Below are 14,733 nucleotides of genomic sequence, written 5' to 3'. Positions count from 1 at the left end.
GTGTGGGGAGGTGATACAAAGTGCATAAATGTGCCTCCCCAGACGCTCCTCAGAGGTGGAGGGGGACAGAGGCTGCAGCCTGGGGCTGGTGGGGCTCCAGCCGTCTCCTCGCCCGGGGACCCCGCAGGAACAGGCACTGCCTGAGACTGCCAGATGGGAGAGGCCCTGCAGTGGGGAGGGAGGAAAAGAGGTCAGGAGAGGACACTGTGGAGGCTCCAGCTTCCTCTCCCCCACGCCCCTCCCGGCTCCCACAGCTGAGCTCAGGCATGACAAAGGTCCCTCCTGGGACCTGGAGCCTGGTGGGTGTCCCCAGGGGTCCCAGACCACACAGGCTAGCTGACCATACCTGGGCTAGACACAGGGCACGGGGGACTGTCCGTCCCTGAGCCCAGGGAGGCAGACTGGAATGACAGCCCTCCTCCTCCTCTTCCATCCCCGCCAGACAACGCCCTGCGCTGTGGACAAAATCTAGGGGGAGCCAAGGACCCTACCGACTCTCTGGAGCTTGGCTTCACCTGCCTGTGTCCAGCCCCGCGTAGAGAGGGGGATGGGGAGGTAAGGGCCAAAGGGGCACGGGCCTCCCGAGTTCTCCAGGGCAAGCCCCACTCACGCCCAAGCCCAGGAACCTGCCCTCACCTCAGTGACTTCTCAGACCTTCTTCTTCTTCAGCTTCAGGGCCTGCAGCCAACTGGGTGACGATCCCTCTGACCTAGAGGGCAAAGGGCAAAGTCCAGAAGGTGAACTTTGGGGAAACTGAACAAAATGAGGAGGCGTGGTAGGGACAGAAACCCCCCTCCAACCGAAGGCTGCAGGGACCGCAATTCTTGCCACCAATTAACATAGCTCACTATGTCGACCTCGCCTCTGAGCCTCAGGTTTCCAAGTGGGGGCTTCCCCTTTCGGGCTAATATAGTGGGGTCAGGCAATGCCCAGAGCTCCAGGCACCTACCCTGAGGACTTCTCTGGCTTGGGAGGTAACGTGAGCGGCTTCCCCAGCCCCGGGACCTTGCAGGACTTGGAGCGCTGGACTGCGGACTCTTTCTGGCTGGACTTGCTCTCCACTGGCTCCCCCTCCTCAGCTGAGCGGTTCCGGGGGCGCAGCTTGGCCTGGGAGACAAGACCAGATGCAGACAGATGTTAGGGGACAGGGAGAAGGATCCACAGAGGGCCAGGCCTTCTCCAAAGAGTGTGCAGTCCCCAGAATCAGACAGACACCCCAATGCACGTGGAGTCACTTAAAAATGCGCTTCCCTCAGAGCTGAGCCAAGCTGTGCACACAGTAGGTCCTCGAAAAGATACTGCTGGATTGAATTCAGACAAACTGGGCTGGACAAAGGCAGTGCGGACTGCCCACCCCTGCTCCCTCTGTCTGCCACACCTCCCCACAGCCAACTCCTATGCCTGCCTCAAGGCTAAGATCAAAGGCCTACAAGAGCCTTGCCCGTGCCCCCTCCCGTGCCCACCACCCGCATGAGGAAATGACTTCTCCCTCTCGGAATAGGCCCAGCCCTTATCCCTGCCTCCCCAGTGACACCTACACTTCTTTCCTCACCCGAGCTAATTCTGGGCATGGCTCATGTCCCCCCACCCACCGCCCCGAGGTTCTAGGACAAGAACACGTCTTCTTCTTCCTTCCATCCTGCCTGGCCCACAGCACAAGGGCCAGCAGGGCACAAAGGGATCTTCTGGGGCCCTCACTGGGGAGAAGTAATGGGAGAGGGGGATTGGGGAAGTGAGTAGACAGACGGAGAGAGGAAAGGCTGGATGCCAGGGGGGCTGGATGTGCTTGCTGAGTGATCAGATGGTACCTTCAGGGCGGACGGGCTCAGGCCAGGAAAGAGGTTGACTTTCAGGCCCTTGGTACCCAAGGACATCCGCGTCCGGCGGCTCTGAGGCTCCTCCGCTACCTCTTCGTCCGAAGACGGCACCCGAGAAGCCCGTGGCTCTGCAAAGGCCCAGGGAGAGGGCTCAGCACACCCAGATCACCTGCCCCAGCCTCTGCACAACCCGGGCCAACTCCCCAGACATCGACAGAGACACCATCAAATAATACATCGGCCCTACCCGTGGAGTCCTGGAACAGGCGTGCGTCCGAGTCTGCTGCCTCCGACAGGCCCAGGGTACCTCCAGGCCGGATGGCAGGGGCTCGGTGCCCACGCTTGCGCCCCAGGTTGGCACGGCTCCGATACATGGCACTGTCGAGGATCTCAGTGTCCTGCTCGGGACAAGGGTGACACCACTGCCATTGCCGCCCCACAGCCCTGCCCCACCCCACAGGAGCCCCGCAACAGCAGCTGGCCACGAGCTGATCCCTCCCTGCTCCTGTTTACGTGACATGCCTGAAGCCCTCTTTCTGCCTCCTGGATAGAGACCACCAGGGAGGCTCCAGGAATGGGGTTCTGACCCCACTGCCCACATTCCCCCCACGACAGCCCACCCACTGCCCTGGGCTGACCACCCACTGACCTCAATGAAGGAGAAGTCCTGACTGGGGGTGCTGGGGAGAGGGCCTTGGGAGGGGCGCCGAGGGGTCCAGGCCGGCCCCTGCTCACCCCTCCCTGCCCCTGAAGGACCCCAGGTGCTGTCCACATCTTCTGTCCGGCTGGCTTCGCCATCAGGCTGAGGCCTCCAGGAGGGCAGAGGGTCCCTGCCAGGCTCCAGAGGCGCCCCTTGGTCAGCACCTGCTGAGGCTCCTTCCTCCTCCAACTGGACCCTGAGGCCCGAGGTCACCGACTCCCTATGGGCCACTGTCCGGGAGCTGCTGGCGGCCAGCATCTCCTCCAGCAGGCCCTGGGAGCCAGAGGGCGGGGAGCGGGCTGGGCACCCACCAGGGCTGCAAATGGACAGACCGGAGGACAAGGTCACCCGTGAGGCCCTGTCTCCCTCCCCCAAAGCCCACTTTGTGGCATTCCCCTTCCCCCAGCCTCTCCCTCTCCCTCCTTTCCATGCTGTCCCCAGACTCCTCAGCAAGGACGTGGCCAAGACCTTGAGTTACAGCACACAGGGTAAGAGCTGGCTGGCCTGGCGGGTTCAAGTCCCTGAGACCTTGGATGAGTCCCTTCCCCCATAGACGCCTCGGGCTCCTCTGCTTGGAGTCGCTGGGGAGACGAAACAAGAATCTAAAGCACTCAGCACGGTGCCTGGCACTCAGTACGTGCCCCGTAAGTAACAGCTATCATTACGGCTGCCGTCATCATTGCTGATGCTGTCGGTGTGTGCCCTCCCGGGGGCACCTGCCTGGGCGGTCACGTTCTGCAGTATGAGCCAGGACTGGCCCTCTGCCTGTCCAGGCTCATGTCACCTTCAACCCTCATATACTGCTGTTGTTGAACAAGCCGCTGCCGCGCCTGAAAAGCTCCCCCGCCGTCCCTTCATGTCCTTTGCTCTCAGTTCAATTCCCCTGCTGATGCTGCCCTGTCCCCTCCCCAGCCACCGTGGCCACCTCAGCTCCTACGTGTGCCAGCCCCTGCTTCTGTTCGGCAATTCTTTGCCCCCACCACCCGTCTGTGAGCTCCTCAAGGGCAAAGACAGGGTCCTCTTGCCTTTGTGCCCCCAGCAGCTGGCCCAGAGCCTGGTCAGGAGCCGGATAAGCAAACATTTGCAGAGTGAGCGAGAGGGCGGGTCACCTTGGACCTCGGTGCAACTTCTGCATCTCCTGCCTGCTGCCCCCTCTAAACACGACACCAGCGCACCACACACACTCACTAATTCACACCTCACACACCGACGGCTGCCACTCCCTGAAATACAGACACACACTCACACACTCATCACACACACTCAGGCAGGAAGCATGTGCACTGTTCGCCTGTCACTCCCTCGAGACACACCTTGCACCCACCACACCTGCCAGCACAGCCCTGAGCCACACCCGACACACGCACGCACCCCACACACACACCACGCAGAGTGCCCGGAAGCCAGGTAGCTGGTTCCTGCCAGGACTGGAGGGGACAGAGACCGAGGCAGGTGAGGCAATACCAAGCAGGAAGAGGGGGCAGAGAGAGAGAACATGTGTCAGTCTGTCCTTCCACAAGCTGCTGACAGATGGATATTAAAGCGGCCTGGGAAGGAGGGAGGGTGCAGAGGCGGCGGCGGTGGTGGCGGCAGAAGCACAGCAAGGCAGCAGAATCGGAACAGCTTGGACGGGGGCCAGAGCCAGCTCACCCTGACGGCCAGCTTAAAATCAGGGAGGCCCAGGAGGGAGGGGGCGGCGACGGCACCCCACCCAGCCTGCGGAGGCCGTGCCCAGAGCCTCGCCCTGGGGTGGGGCAGGCCCCTCGAGCTAAGGGGATGTGAAACACCCAATGGGTAGCTGGCAACATCCACCCCCAGAGCAAGAGCTGGCCCCAAGCCACGCAGGCAGAGGTCAGAGGAGGGAGCTCAGTGGGCTCTGGGGATGGCCTTGAGGAGGGGAGAGTGGGGAGAGCCCTGGAAAGTACAATGTACGTCAACCCCGCCAGACTGCGTAAACCCCACTGGCCCTTCACCCCGGACACCCACAGACAGAGGCCTTCCTGGCAGGGGAGCCGGAGAGAGGAGTGGTTAGGAACGTGGGTGCCAAGCCCTGCCACTCCAGGACAGAGCTTGCCTATGTCCCCTACTGCGCCCATGCCTTACCCACAAGTTACTTGCCCACTCTGAGGCTCAGTTTCTTCATCTGTAAAATGGGGTTAATAAAAGTACCTAAATTTTGTTGTGTTTGTTGGCAGAAATATGTGCCTAGCACATAGTAAGCACTTGATAAATATAACAAACTAGTAAGCTAATCATCGTCACTCACAACGCGGGCCCCTGGCCTGGGAGGACGTGTCTCACCTTACACTGCCTATACCCTTCACCCGGCCTAGACTTTAGCCGTGTCTCTACCCAAACTCACACTCCGCCACTACTCCAGGGACAAATGTGGGGGCTACATCTATGTGCAAACAGTCAGCTCCCCAGTGTTCCAGCGGAACGATGTGTCCAGAGGAAAAGCAGCTGGCCTCGATGCCACAGAGACAGGGAGGGCACACGGACAGGACCACAAGGCTGGGGCCCAAGGGGACATGAAGAACCCATGATCACCAGTGGTGGGAACTTGAGCAAGTCACACTGCCTCTCTGTGCCTCAGTTTCCCCAGTTTTGTGAGAACTAATTAACTCGGTCCTCACAAAAACTTCATGAGTACTGCGTATAAATTACTCCCAATTTACAGATGAGGAATTGGAGGCCCTGAGAAGCAACTTGTCCAAGGTCACAAAGATGGTGACAGAATCAAAGCCATAACCTGGCAGAAGGACCCAAAGTCAGATCACTCTGAGTTACTCTCCAGGACTTCTTGTTACAAAGGGAACCTCCAAAATTTTCTTTAAAGAGCAACTTGCTATACTCTGGTTTCTCTTCAAATCGTATAAATCTTTCACCTTTTAAAGAGCAACTTTCCATAGCGTAGAATTTCCCTGCATCAGACGCTTAGCTCCGTGGACCTTAGTCAAGCAAGTCTGGGAAACGCTGCACCGTGCATGTTTAGGGCGCGAACTAACGCACGCTGACAGACACGCTAAGTCTCCTGCACGGCCACGGCATCGTCCAGACACATCCAGGGACTGGTATTCTTGAGGACACATTTTGGAAAAGGCTACCCAAAAGCATAAAATTCAAACAAACACCTCTAAGGCAACAGTTTCCTTTCAGCTTTGGAAGCACATTTTCTGTTGCACGCCACGAGGCTCACCTTCCACCCCGGCTAAACCCTGAAGGTAAGGGGCCAGCAGGGGCCAGATTATGGTAACATGCGCAGAAAAACCTGGGCGTGTCGAAGGCATGACGGGACCAACCTCAGACAACTGAGTGCTTCTCTGCTTCCCTCAGAAGGGAAAAGCGGAGAGCTGGGGGTCCCCCTCCGTGCTAGTCTGAGTCCTGAACCCAGTGGCCACCGCTGAAAGCAGTCAACAGAAGCAAGCTGGAAAGGGGTATTGCTGACTCTGTCACCTTGAGCAGGTCACACCACCTCTTGACCTGCCAACAGAGAGGATAAAAACCCCTTTCCTGCTTCCCAGCGCAGCTGTGAAGATCAATGAGGTAAGACGCGCGCCGAGCGCGGGGCACGCAGAGTTGTGCGAGTCCCGGGAAGAGAAATCAGGAGCCACCGCGCCGAGCCTGCACCAGGAACGTTAGAGCTGGAATCCCGGGCTTCCCGAGTCGAACTGTTAGAAACAGGCTCAGAGAGTCCAGCAACTCGCTCAAGCTCACGGAGCCTCCCAACTCCTAGTCCTGTGCACGCCCTTCCCTGCAGACTTCATCGCAGCCTCCCCCAGCTCCCCGCTTGACAGCTGAGTCTCCAGAAAGCACCCCCTCCTCAACCCCCCTGGGCCCATGCTTGCCACCTTCCTCTCTCCCTCCTCCTCCTCCTCCATCCCAAATGTCTCTCCTGAACCCCCCACCCCAAAACCCCAATAAGCCTCTCTAGCCCCTTCCTAGTCCCTCCTTCTCTCCTCCCACTACTGCCAGCCCCTTCCACTTAGAACAGTCCCCGGCCAACATCCCCCTTCCCTGCTCCCTGCTCCATGAGAAGCTCTCATTCGAAGGCTGGAAAAGGTAAAATGTTCTACTCTCTTAAGAGAATAAAATCTCGATGGACGGAAATGTTAACGAAATAGATGCAATGTCTTTTTAGCACCCTTCCCAGATGCAAAATCATCTCAGTTGGTTGTAAAACACCCATGAGACAGACTGTGGTTGGCCTGTAAAACTACCAGCCTATTCCTTTGGAAAGTTCTCTTTCAGCAACTTTGCGCACAGAGGCCAAGGTCAGGGGGCCAGAAGCCAGGTCCCAACACCCTTCAGGTTCTTAAACTTGCTCTTCCAGGCTCTATGACAGGGCAGGCGAGAAGCATCAAGTTCCCAGGAGACCTTTTTGAGAACCAATCAGTGTAGCACTCCCAGCTGCAGTGGTACCGGCCAAGAAGACACAGAATCCTCCTTCCTTCACCAATGAAAACACTCGTGTTCCACGGCCCCACCTGTGGCTCAGGGCTGAGGCCTGGGAATGGCCACTGTGTGTAAGAATAGAAACCACCAGGAACTATCCAAGCTGTGACAAGTACCACTTCCCCCTGCACTGTCACAATCCAAAATCGCCAATAAAGCCCAAAACATAGGTTACGAAAGAATAACACCTTAAACATTACAGTCATCCTTCGAAAAAGGAACTCACCTGTATGTGTGTCATATCATTTTTTTTAAGTAGAAATAAAAATTCATAGTCCAAAATGTCTCAATTTTCCAAACACTAAAAGTTCGTGAGAAAAACTGTTTCTTCCCCCATCAAAGGCTCCAATTTTCGGACAGCTGTCACACTTTCCCTCCCACACCAGGATGGGGTTTCCTTACCTGGCTCCAAAGCTGGGGCCTTCTCCTGTCTCCATTCTGGGGTCTTCAGGGTGAGTCTCCAATTAAGGCAAGGAGCTGTCCTTGCCCTGGGTCTCTGGCTCACTCGTTTCGCCGACCCCCAGCTCCCTGGCCACCATGGGGTCTCTGGCCTCCAGGCCAGGGGACAAGCCGCTGCTGTTCCCAAGGCCAAGCTCTGGGCACTGGCTGACCTCTCCCACCCCACGCTCCCTGGCTTCACTCGGGGCCCCAAAAAGCTCCACGTTCCGGGGCCCCAAGTCCTGGGCCCAGTCCATCTGCCCCACTCCACATCCCCGCAGCTCCCGGGAACCTCCAGACTCCAGGTCACAGGGCACCTCCAAATTCCTCAGGCCCAGGTTGTCGCCCCACTCCATCTGGCCCACCCCCAGCTCTCTGGGCTCTCCGAGGCTGCAGCCTACCCCCGGGGCCATGTTTCTTAGCCCCAGGTCAGGGGTCCAGTCTGCCTGTCCGACTCCACGCTCCCTTGATGAAAGGAACTCTTGGGCCTCCACCCCTGACCAGTCGGTCTGCCCCACGCCACTCCCTCTGGCCGGACTGTGGCCCACCTCCCCCGCCGTAGCCAAATCTCTCCTCCTCACCCCAACATCAGAAGTCCAGTCCTTCTCCCCAGCTCCGATCCCCCTGGGCTCTTCGGACCTTCCACTTTCCAAACGGCTAGCCAGGTCCACGTCTCCCAAGCCCAGGTTGTCTGACCAGCCCATCTGTCCCAAGGCATTCTCCCTGGTGTCACTTGAGCTCCCAGAACCCACACAGCCGGACACTTCCAAGTTCCTGAGACCCAGCTGATCAGTCCAGTCCATGGGCCCGGCCGTGGTCTTCCCAGGAGGCACAAAGTGACCACCTCCCACCTCGCAGGAAGGGCTCAGGCCAGCACCACTCACTCTGTCGTTGCCAATGATGCCAAACTGATAGCTCCTCTCGGGGGCCTCGACGCAGATGTCCCCACTCCAGTCTTGCTGCCGTGGGCTAAATGCCACCTCTGGCTGGGGGGCAACACCGAGGGTGAACTCAGCAGCCCAGCCTCGCTTCCCCATATCTCCATCTTCCAGGTCAGCATTGCCAGGGCTCTGAGCCCCTGCCTGCTGTCTCTCCTGCAGCCCTCCCACCTCGTGGAAGGCGTCGCTGGCTTGCCAGGTGCTCTGGTCTCTGTGTCCAAGTGCCCCCTCCCGCAACGGGGTGGTGCTGGAACTGAACAAGCCCCCCGATTCTCTCTCTTCCGGCCGGCCTGCATCCCCACCAGCCTCGCCAGGGCTGTCTTCCCCACTCTCAGTCTTCTTCTCAAATTCCTCATCCTGCTGCTGGGCTTCCTCGGGGCTGAACCCAGAGCTCAGGGCCCTCATTCCGAAGCCTCTGTCCTGGGTGCCGACGGTCCTGGAGCTGCCACCGCTGCTGTAGTCCCTCATCCAAGCACTCTTCCCAAACTCCTGGTCCTGGGCGTCTGCATCCCGGCTGCCGTAGGCGCTCAGTGAAGAATCTCTCTTCTCAAACTCCCGGCCCTGCTCCTCGGCATCCTGGCTGCTGAACCTGCCCACGTGGTCCTTCTTCCCCGATTCCCGGCCCTGCTCATCGTCATCCTGGCCGGAGTAAGCATCCAGAGAATCTCTTTTCCCAAATTTCCAGTCCCGAAGGCTTGCATCTGGACTGCTGTAAGTACCCAGCGAGTCTCTCTTCCCGAATTCCTGGTCCTGGAGTTCTGCATCCCGGCTGGAGTAAGTGCCCTGGGAATCCCTCCTTCTGAACTCCCAGTCCTGGGCGTCTACCTCCTGGCTCCGCTGAGTGCCAACGTGGGCTGGCTTTCCAACAACCCGGTCCTGGGCCGGGAGCCCCCCAGGGGCAGACGCTTCACTCTGGTCTTGGCCACTGCTGACCTCAACCTCCTCCTGGCCGATGCCACACCTGCTGGCCCACTCCCTGGTGCTCCCTTCCCCCACTCCTTGCCCATACTTGCTGGCCCAGCCCCTCTCTCCAAGGCCTGGGTCTCCTCTAGGGCTTGTGCCCCCAAGGCCATAGTCCTGAGTAGCACCTTGGCACCAGCTGGAAGGACTGAAACCACTGGGATGTGGGTCTGCTGTGATCCCAAATTCACTCTGCAGATCCTTCTGGGCCCAGCCAAGGAGTCCCTGGGAATCAGAAAAAGAATAGAGACAGACAAAGAAACAATGCTGAGTCGATAGGGATGGAAGTCAACCCTGCCTAGTGCCTGACAGCCCCACTTTGGCAACAGAAGGCTGTGTGACCTTGAGCAAATCACTTGATCACTCTGGGCCTCAGGGCCCTCAATTTTAAATGAGGATAACTCCTACTGTGTGGGGCGGGCATGACCAAGCACCCAGCATAGTGCCTGACACACAATGGGCACTGCATCCATGATCCCATGGTCATGTTTACAACCCTTGGGCAATACTTGGCTGACAGCCAGAGAAGCCCTGCCTGGAGGAGAGGTCTTCACGTAGGAACTAGGAGGGAGAGGAGGCCACTTTCAATCAGGAGAGGTCAAGACTCAAAGCCCCTCGGCAACCTGCCTTGCAAGGCAAAATTCCAACACCAAGCAGACCCCTTCCAGCCTGCCCTTCTTCCCTAAGGAAGGGGCCCCTGGCTAGCCCTCCCCAGGAAGGCCTCTCAGCTCTCACCTCAGCCCTCACCTCAGCCCCAGGAAGGCAGGAGAGGCAGCCTCTGGCACAGGGGAAAATCCCAGCCAGGGCTTCTTGTGCTCCACCCCCCTCACTCTCCCTGACTCACCCCCGAGGGCGGGAGAGCCCTGGGCTCAGGGCTTCGGAGCCTGCCGGCCTCATCCCGCAGCGCCGCGTTGGCCAGCAGCCGCTCTAGGACAGACATGCTGGCCTCCCCGTCCCCAGGCCGGGCCATGGCTTCCCGTTCCCCGCCCCCTGCCCGTTCCCCGCGCCCCTGCCCGCCCCAGGGCTGCAGGGTGCGGCCAGGCTGGGCCCAGGGACAGGGCTGGGACCTGTCCGACGGCTCTGGCTCTGGCTCTCACCCTGGCCCTGCTCCCTCCGGAGCAGCTGCAGCTCTGGCAGCCCCGCCCAGGAGCCAGTTGAGTCACCCACATCCCGGGACAGACACACCTACTGCAGGAGTCATCTTGGCCTTAACCCTTCCTGCTCCTCCACCTCTGCCCCTTCCCCTAGGGCCCCCTGGCTCCTCCTCCTCTCCAGCCCCAACCCGACGGGCCCAGGCCAGGCTTGAAAAATAAATTTCAAAAGCCACCTGGCCCCCAGCCCTTGCATTCAGAGGCAGCCTGGTAGGAGAAAGGGCACTGGGCCGGGAACTGGTCCTGGCCCAGACCCAGCCACCAACTTGCTGGGGAACTGCTCAAGGCTCTGCCTCCTCTGGGCCTCAGCTGCCTGTCTGCAAAGCAGGTCTTGAGCTCAGTGGTAATAACGTTTGTAAAAGCCAACGCTTATTAAGCACTCACAATGAGGCAAGCGCTATTCTTAGCACTTTACACATGTTATAACTCATTTAATCCTTGCTGTCGCCCTCTGATAACTTGCCGTTGTTATCCACATCCATAAGATGCAAAAACTGAGGCAGAGGGTGGAAAAGTAGCCTGCTCAAGGTCGTATCTGGGCAAAGAAACAGCAGAGCCAGGCGATGAACCCAGGCAGTCTGGCTCCAGAGCCCACGCTCCAAATGGCTACGCTGTTTTGCCTTGAACGATATTCCCGTGATCACAGAGTGAAGACTGAGCACGCGCCATGCATCGCACCGTGGGCTTTCCACATCTCGCTTACCCGTAACACAACTCTGAGAGGTTAATGCTATTATGATGAAAGAACTCTGCAGCTTAGCAGTAAAGGTACATTCCCAAGACCAATCAGCCAGTGAATGCCGGAGTCAGGAGAGTAACTCGCGTTAAGCTCTACGTGCCACCCTGTGCGGCTCTGCGAGCTCTGCCAGACCCGAGAGCTACGAGGAGCAGGTCCCTCCCAGCTGCCTTGCTCACCGCTGTATCCCAAGCTCTTGACACACAGAACCCGTGTTGAAAGAATGAAGCCCACCCAAGCCCTGGCCTCCACCCTCAGAGCCACCCCCACCCCCAACCCATGCCCATCCTCACCTCGGAGCAGGCACCAGGGGACTGTGCGTCCTTCAGCTCAGATCCAGCTCCCCGCCTTGCGCTGCCAGCGCTGGGCGGTGGCGAAGCCAGGAGGTCATCTAGCCAGTGAGAGCTGCTTTCCGGGCCTGCAGGCTCGGGAGACGTCCTATAGGAGTCTTGAGCTTCTGTCTTGGGTTCGGTGGTCTCAGCCCAGGCTAGGGTCACAGCCTCCTCCTCAACAGGCAGTGCCTGCCCAGGGCCAGGGGTGTCAGCAAAGAGGACACAGGGCTGGTCAGGGGGTGCTGGCTGCTGCTGCCCCAGGACCGGCTCCAGGATGGGCAGGGCTGCCTCCCTGGTGGCCAGAGGGAGGGGGGACTCCTCTCCAGCCAAAGGCTCCCGATCCTCGCACCTCTCCTCTGCCTGCAGCAAGGGCGATGCAGGTGCACCCCCCGGTGTAGGGAAGGCCTCAAGGGGAACAGCTGGGGATTGAGGCTGACTCTCCCCATCGCCCTTCTGGGCTGGGGAGATGTCTGAATCATCCTCCTGCACCCAGGAGCTAGGCCTTCCTGGCCCCCCTGGAGCTGACCTGGTCCCTTGCCCCTGCTGGGACACGCCTTCCTCCCTGCTGGACATGGCCCAGTTGCCAGACTCAGCAGCCTCAGCTGCCTCACTGGCCTCGGTGATGGGGGAGGGGGGTGGGGAGTCCAGCCGCCACACGCCCAGACCGGAGGGCCGCGTGGGAAAGGTCCATTCGAAAGACTGTGACAAGCTCCAGTTAGACTCTGTCCCAAAGGGACGATCCAAGCCCGACTGGCTCCCCTGAGTTTGGGGCAGGGCAGCCAGAGAGCCCCCCAGCTTCTCCTGGTCCTGGCCGGGTGGCCGGAGCACTCCCTCAGAGAACCGGCGCTGAGCCAGGCTGCCGGGGCGGAGGAAGGCTGCGTCACCCGCAGATGCCTCCTCCTCCCCAGATGGAAACGTCCGAGCGAGACCCAGCAACTCATCCCCCTCGAGCAGGGGCCGGGGCGAGGAGGCTGGGGGCTGCTCCGGGCTGTGGGGCTCCGAGACCTCCTCAAGGGGAGGGCTGCTGGGTCTGGGGGCCTCCGAGGCTCCCTCAGCAGGGAGCCCCAGGCTAGGGGTACGACAGGGGCCCTCATCAGGCAGGGCTGCACTTGGGGACGCTGGAGTCACAGGCAGGCAGGGAGAAGCCTTGGAAACTGTAGGACTCTGGGCTCCGGGAAGCTGAGAGTGGCAGGCAGAGCTCTCATCGGGCGAGTGAAGACAGACAGAGCCGGGGCCTGGGCCTGAGGCTTCAGCGGGGAGGCCTGGGCTGGCAGAGCCTCCATTTTCTGAGGCAGGGCCTGGACTTGAGGGGACCTGGGGCTTGGAAACCTGCAAGAGAAAGTCAAGAGCCATCATTCACCCCTCAGCTGGGCGGGGGAGGCCCCCTCCAGCCCCGCACAGACCCCCCACTCAGCTCCTCCTCAGATCTCACCCCACAGACCAGGAGGAGGAAACCGGGACTCAGGGGGCACCTCTCAGGAATGTTTGGGAGACCACAGAAATGATTTGGGGCAGGGCGTCCCAAACTTCTTAGGGTCACAGAGCCCCCTTTTAGACCTTCTCCCCAGAAAATGCACCTAGCCTTGTTCCCGCAACATAGTTCATACCCTTTCAGGTGGCTGCAACCCCCGCCTACACCAAAGCTCATCTCAGATCTCCTTAGCGGCCTTGCAGGAGTCAAGGACACGTGCTTTACAGAGGGAAAAGGAAAACTGGGAACCCGACCATCCGGGCATCTCGACACTGGGGAGTCAGGACTCGGAGGCCCAGCGCAGCTGCCTCAGGGAGGGTGGCCCTCCCCGGCCCACTCTGTGCACCACAGGTCCCAGGGCTACCCAAGGAAGCAGGAAGGCCGCAGCTTCCAGGCGACAGGCACTGGGGGCCGTGCAAAGCCCCTGGCTTGGAGCCATCCCTCCTGCGCAGCAGGCCCTTGGTCTCTGAGCGTCAGCTTCCCCGTCTGTACATCGGGGCTGATGGCAAAAATGCCCGTGTCCCAGAGCTAGGTGAGGGTTAGGTAAGATTTGTGCACTGGCCTCTCGGCACAGGACTGACACAATGGCTTCAGTGGGACACCTGGGAGAGAAAGGGGGCGGAGGGGACACCAAGCACCTGGCGCTCCTTCCCTGCTCCACTCTATCTGTCCCCAACCAGTGAGTCTGGCTCTACCTGACCTCCACCCTCCCCGAGGTCACGCTTCCCTTGCTGTCCTCTCCGGTGTAGCTGCAACGTGTAATCACACACCAGGTCTAGGTCTGGGCAGAAACAGGGGCCCTGCTTGCTCTCAAGGCTCCTTCATCCTCCCTCCCCCTGTGACATTCTAGTTTCAGAGCCTACACCCTAAAACTATGCCACCCACGACCACTCCTGTTTCTGTCCCCTACAAACCCCTCACTCCTTAAAACGTGTGGCTCCTGGATCACTGCAGGCCCCTCCAGCACCGCTGGTAACTGTGATTGCCACAGCCGGGTGACCTTTCCAGCATCCTGTTCCTTGACCTCCTCTTCCCCAGCGGTTTTGCAACTGTCCTCTCCCAAGGTCACACCCTAGACCTTGTCCTTACCAATCTCAATCCCGGTGTCCCGCTCACCCACCCCCACAGCCTGTCTGTCCAGCGCCCTCATTTTCAGACCTTCTGGGAAGCACAGCTCATGAACCCTAACTCCTTCTCACTGCCCCTCCTGCCCACCCCGCACCCTCGCTTCTCTTTGTACCTCCATTAAAGTCGCTCTTTACACTACACCCAATCCCCTCGCCGCTTCATCGTACTGTTTAACACGTTTAGATGCAGTGCTCCCCCCAGCAGGCCTGGCCCAGCACTTGAGCAGCTGCACGTGGCTGCAGAAAACTCGCAACCACGACGGCTAGCCTCACTTCAGATCTACCACTGACCTCAAGCTAGTCCTAGGGCCACCCAGAACCCCACCTCCTCCCCCTTCCATTCGCGCCTGACTCTCCCAGGCAAACCGCCGCCACCTCCCCCCATCCCATCCTCTCTCAGCTGATAGCCTTGCTTCCTGTCCCTGAGAACACAGAGGCCAGCAGCAGAGAACACCCGCACCCTGCACACTCACACCACCTAATACCGGCATGCTCACACCACCTGCACCCCCGCACCCTGCATCCTCACACCACCTGTACCCCGTACCCTGACACTACCTGCAGCCCACACCCTCACACCATCTGCTACCTGCACCCTCACACCACCC

General features: G+C 59.7%; 1 protein-coding gene across 1 annotated transcript in view; it reads right to left on the bottom strand.

The window, feature by feature from the left end:
- Window positions 1–1,033: 1,033 nt before the first annotated feature.
- The window catches only part of TNKS1BP1 (tankyrase 1 binding protein 1, 182kDa), a 25,091-nt gene continuing 11,391 nt past the window's right edge, over window positions 1,034–14,733 (bottom strand). The window contains exons 5-10 of the mRNA XM_012643954.1: window positions 11,489–12,856; window positions 7,375–9,533; window positions 2,467–2,833; window positions 2,065–2,215; window positions 1,809–1,945; window positions 1,034–1,107 (exon numbers count right to left, since the gene is read on the bottom strand). Of these exons, the coding sequence (XP_012499408.1) occupies window positions 7,437–9,533; window positions 11,489–12,856 (3,465 nt within the window). The 3' untranslated portion in view covers window positions 1,034–1,107; window positions 1,809–1,945; window positions 2,065–2,215; window positions 2,467–2,833; window positions 7,375–7,436. The remainder of the gene's footprint in view (window positions 1,108–1,808; window positions 1,946–2,064; window positions 2,216–2,466; window positions 2,834–7,374; window positions 9,534–11,488; window positions 12,857–14,733) is intronic.

This window comes from Propithecus coquereli, unplaced genomic scaffold, assembly GCF_000956105.1.
Source record: "Propithecus coquereli isolate 6110/MARCELLA unplaced genomic scaffold, Pcoq_1.0 Scaffold202, whole genome shotgun sequence".
NCBI lineage: Eukaryota > Metazoa > Chordata > Mammalia > Primates > Indriidae > Propithecus > Propithecus coquereli.
Note: the sequence above shows the minus strand (reverse complement) of the source record. Positions and strands in the feature narration are given on the sequence as shown.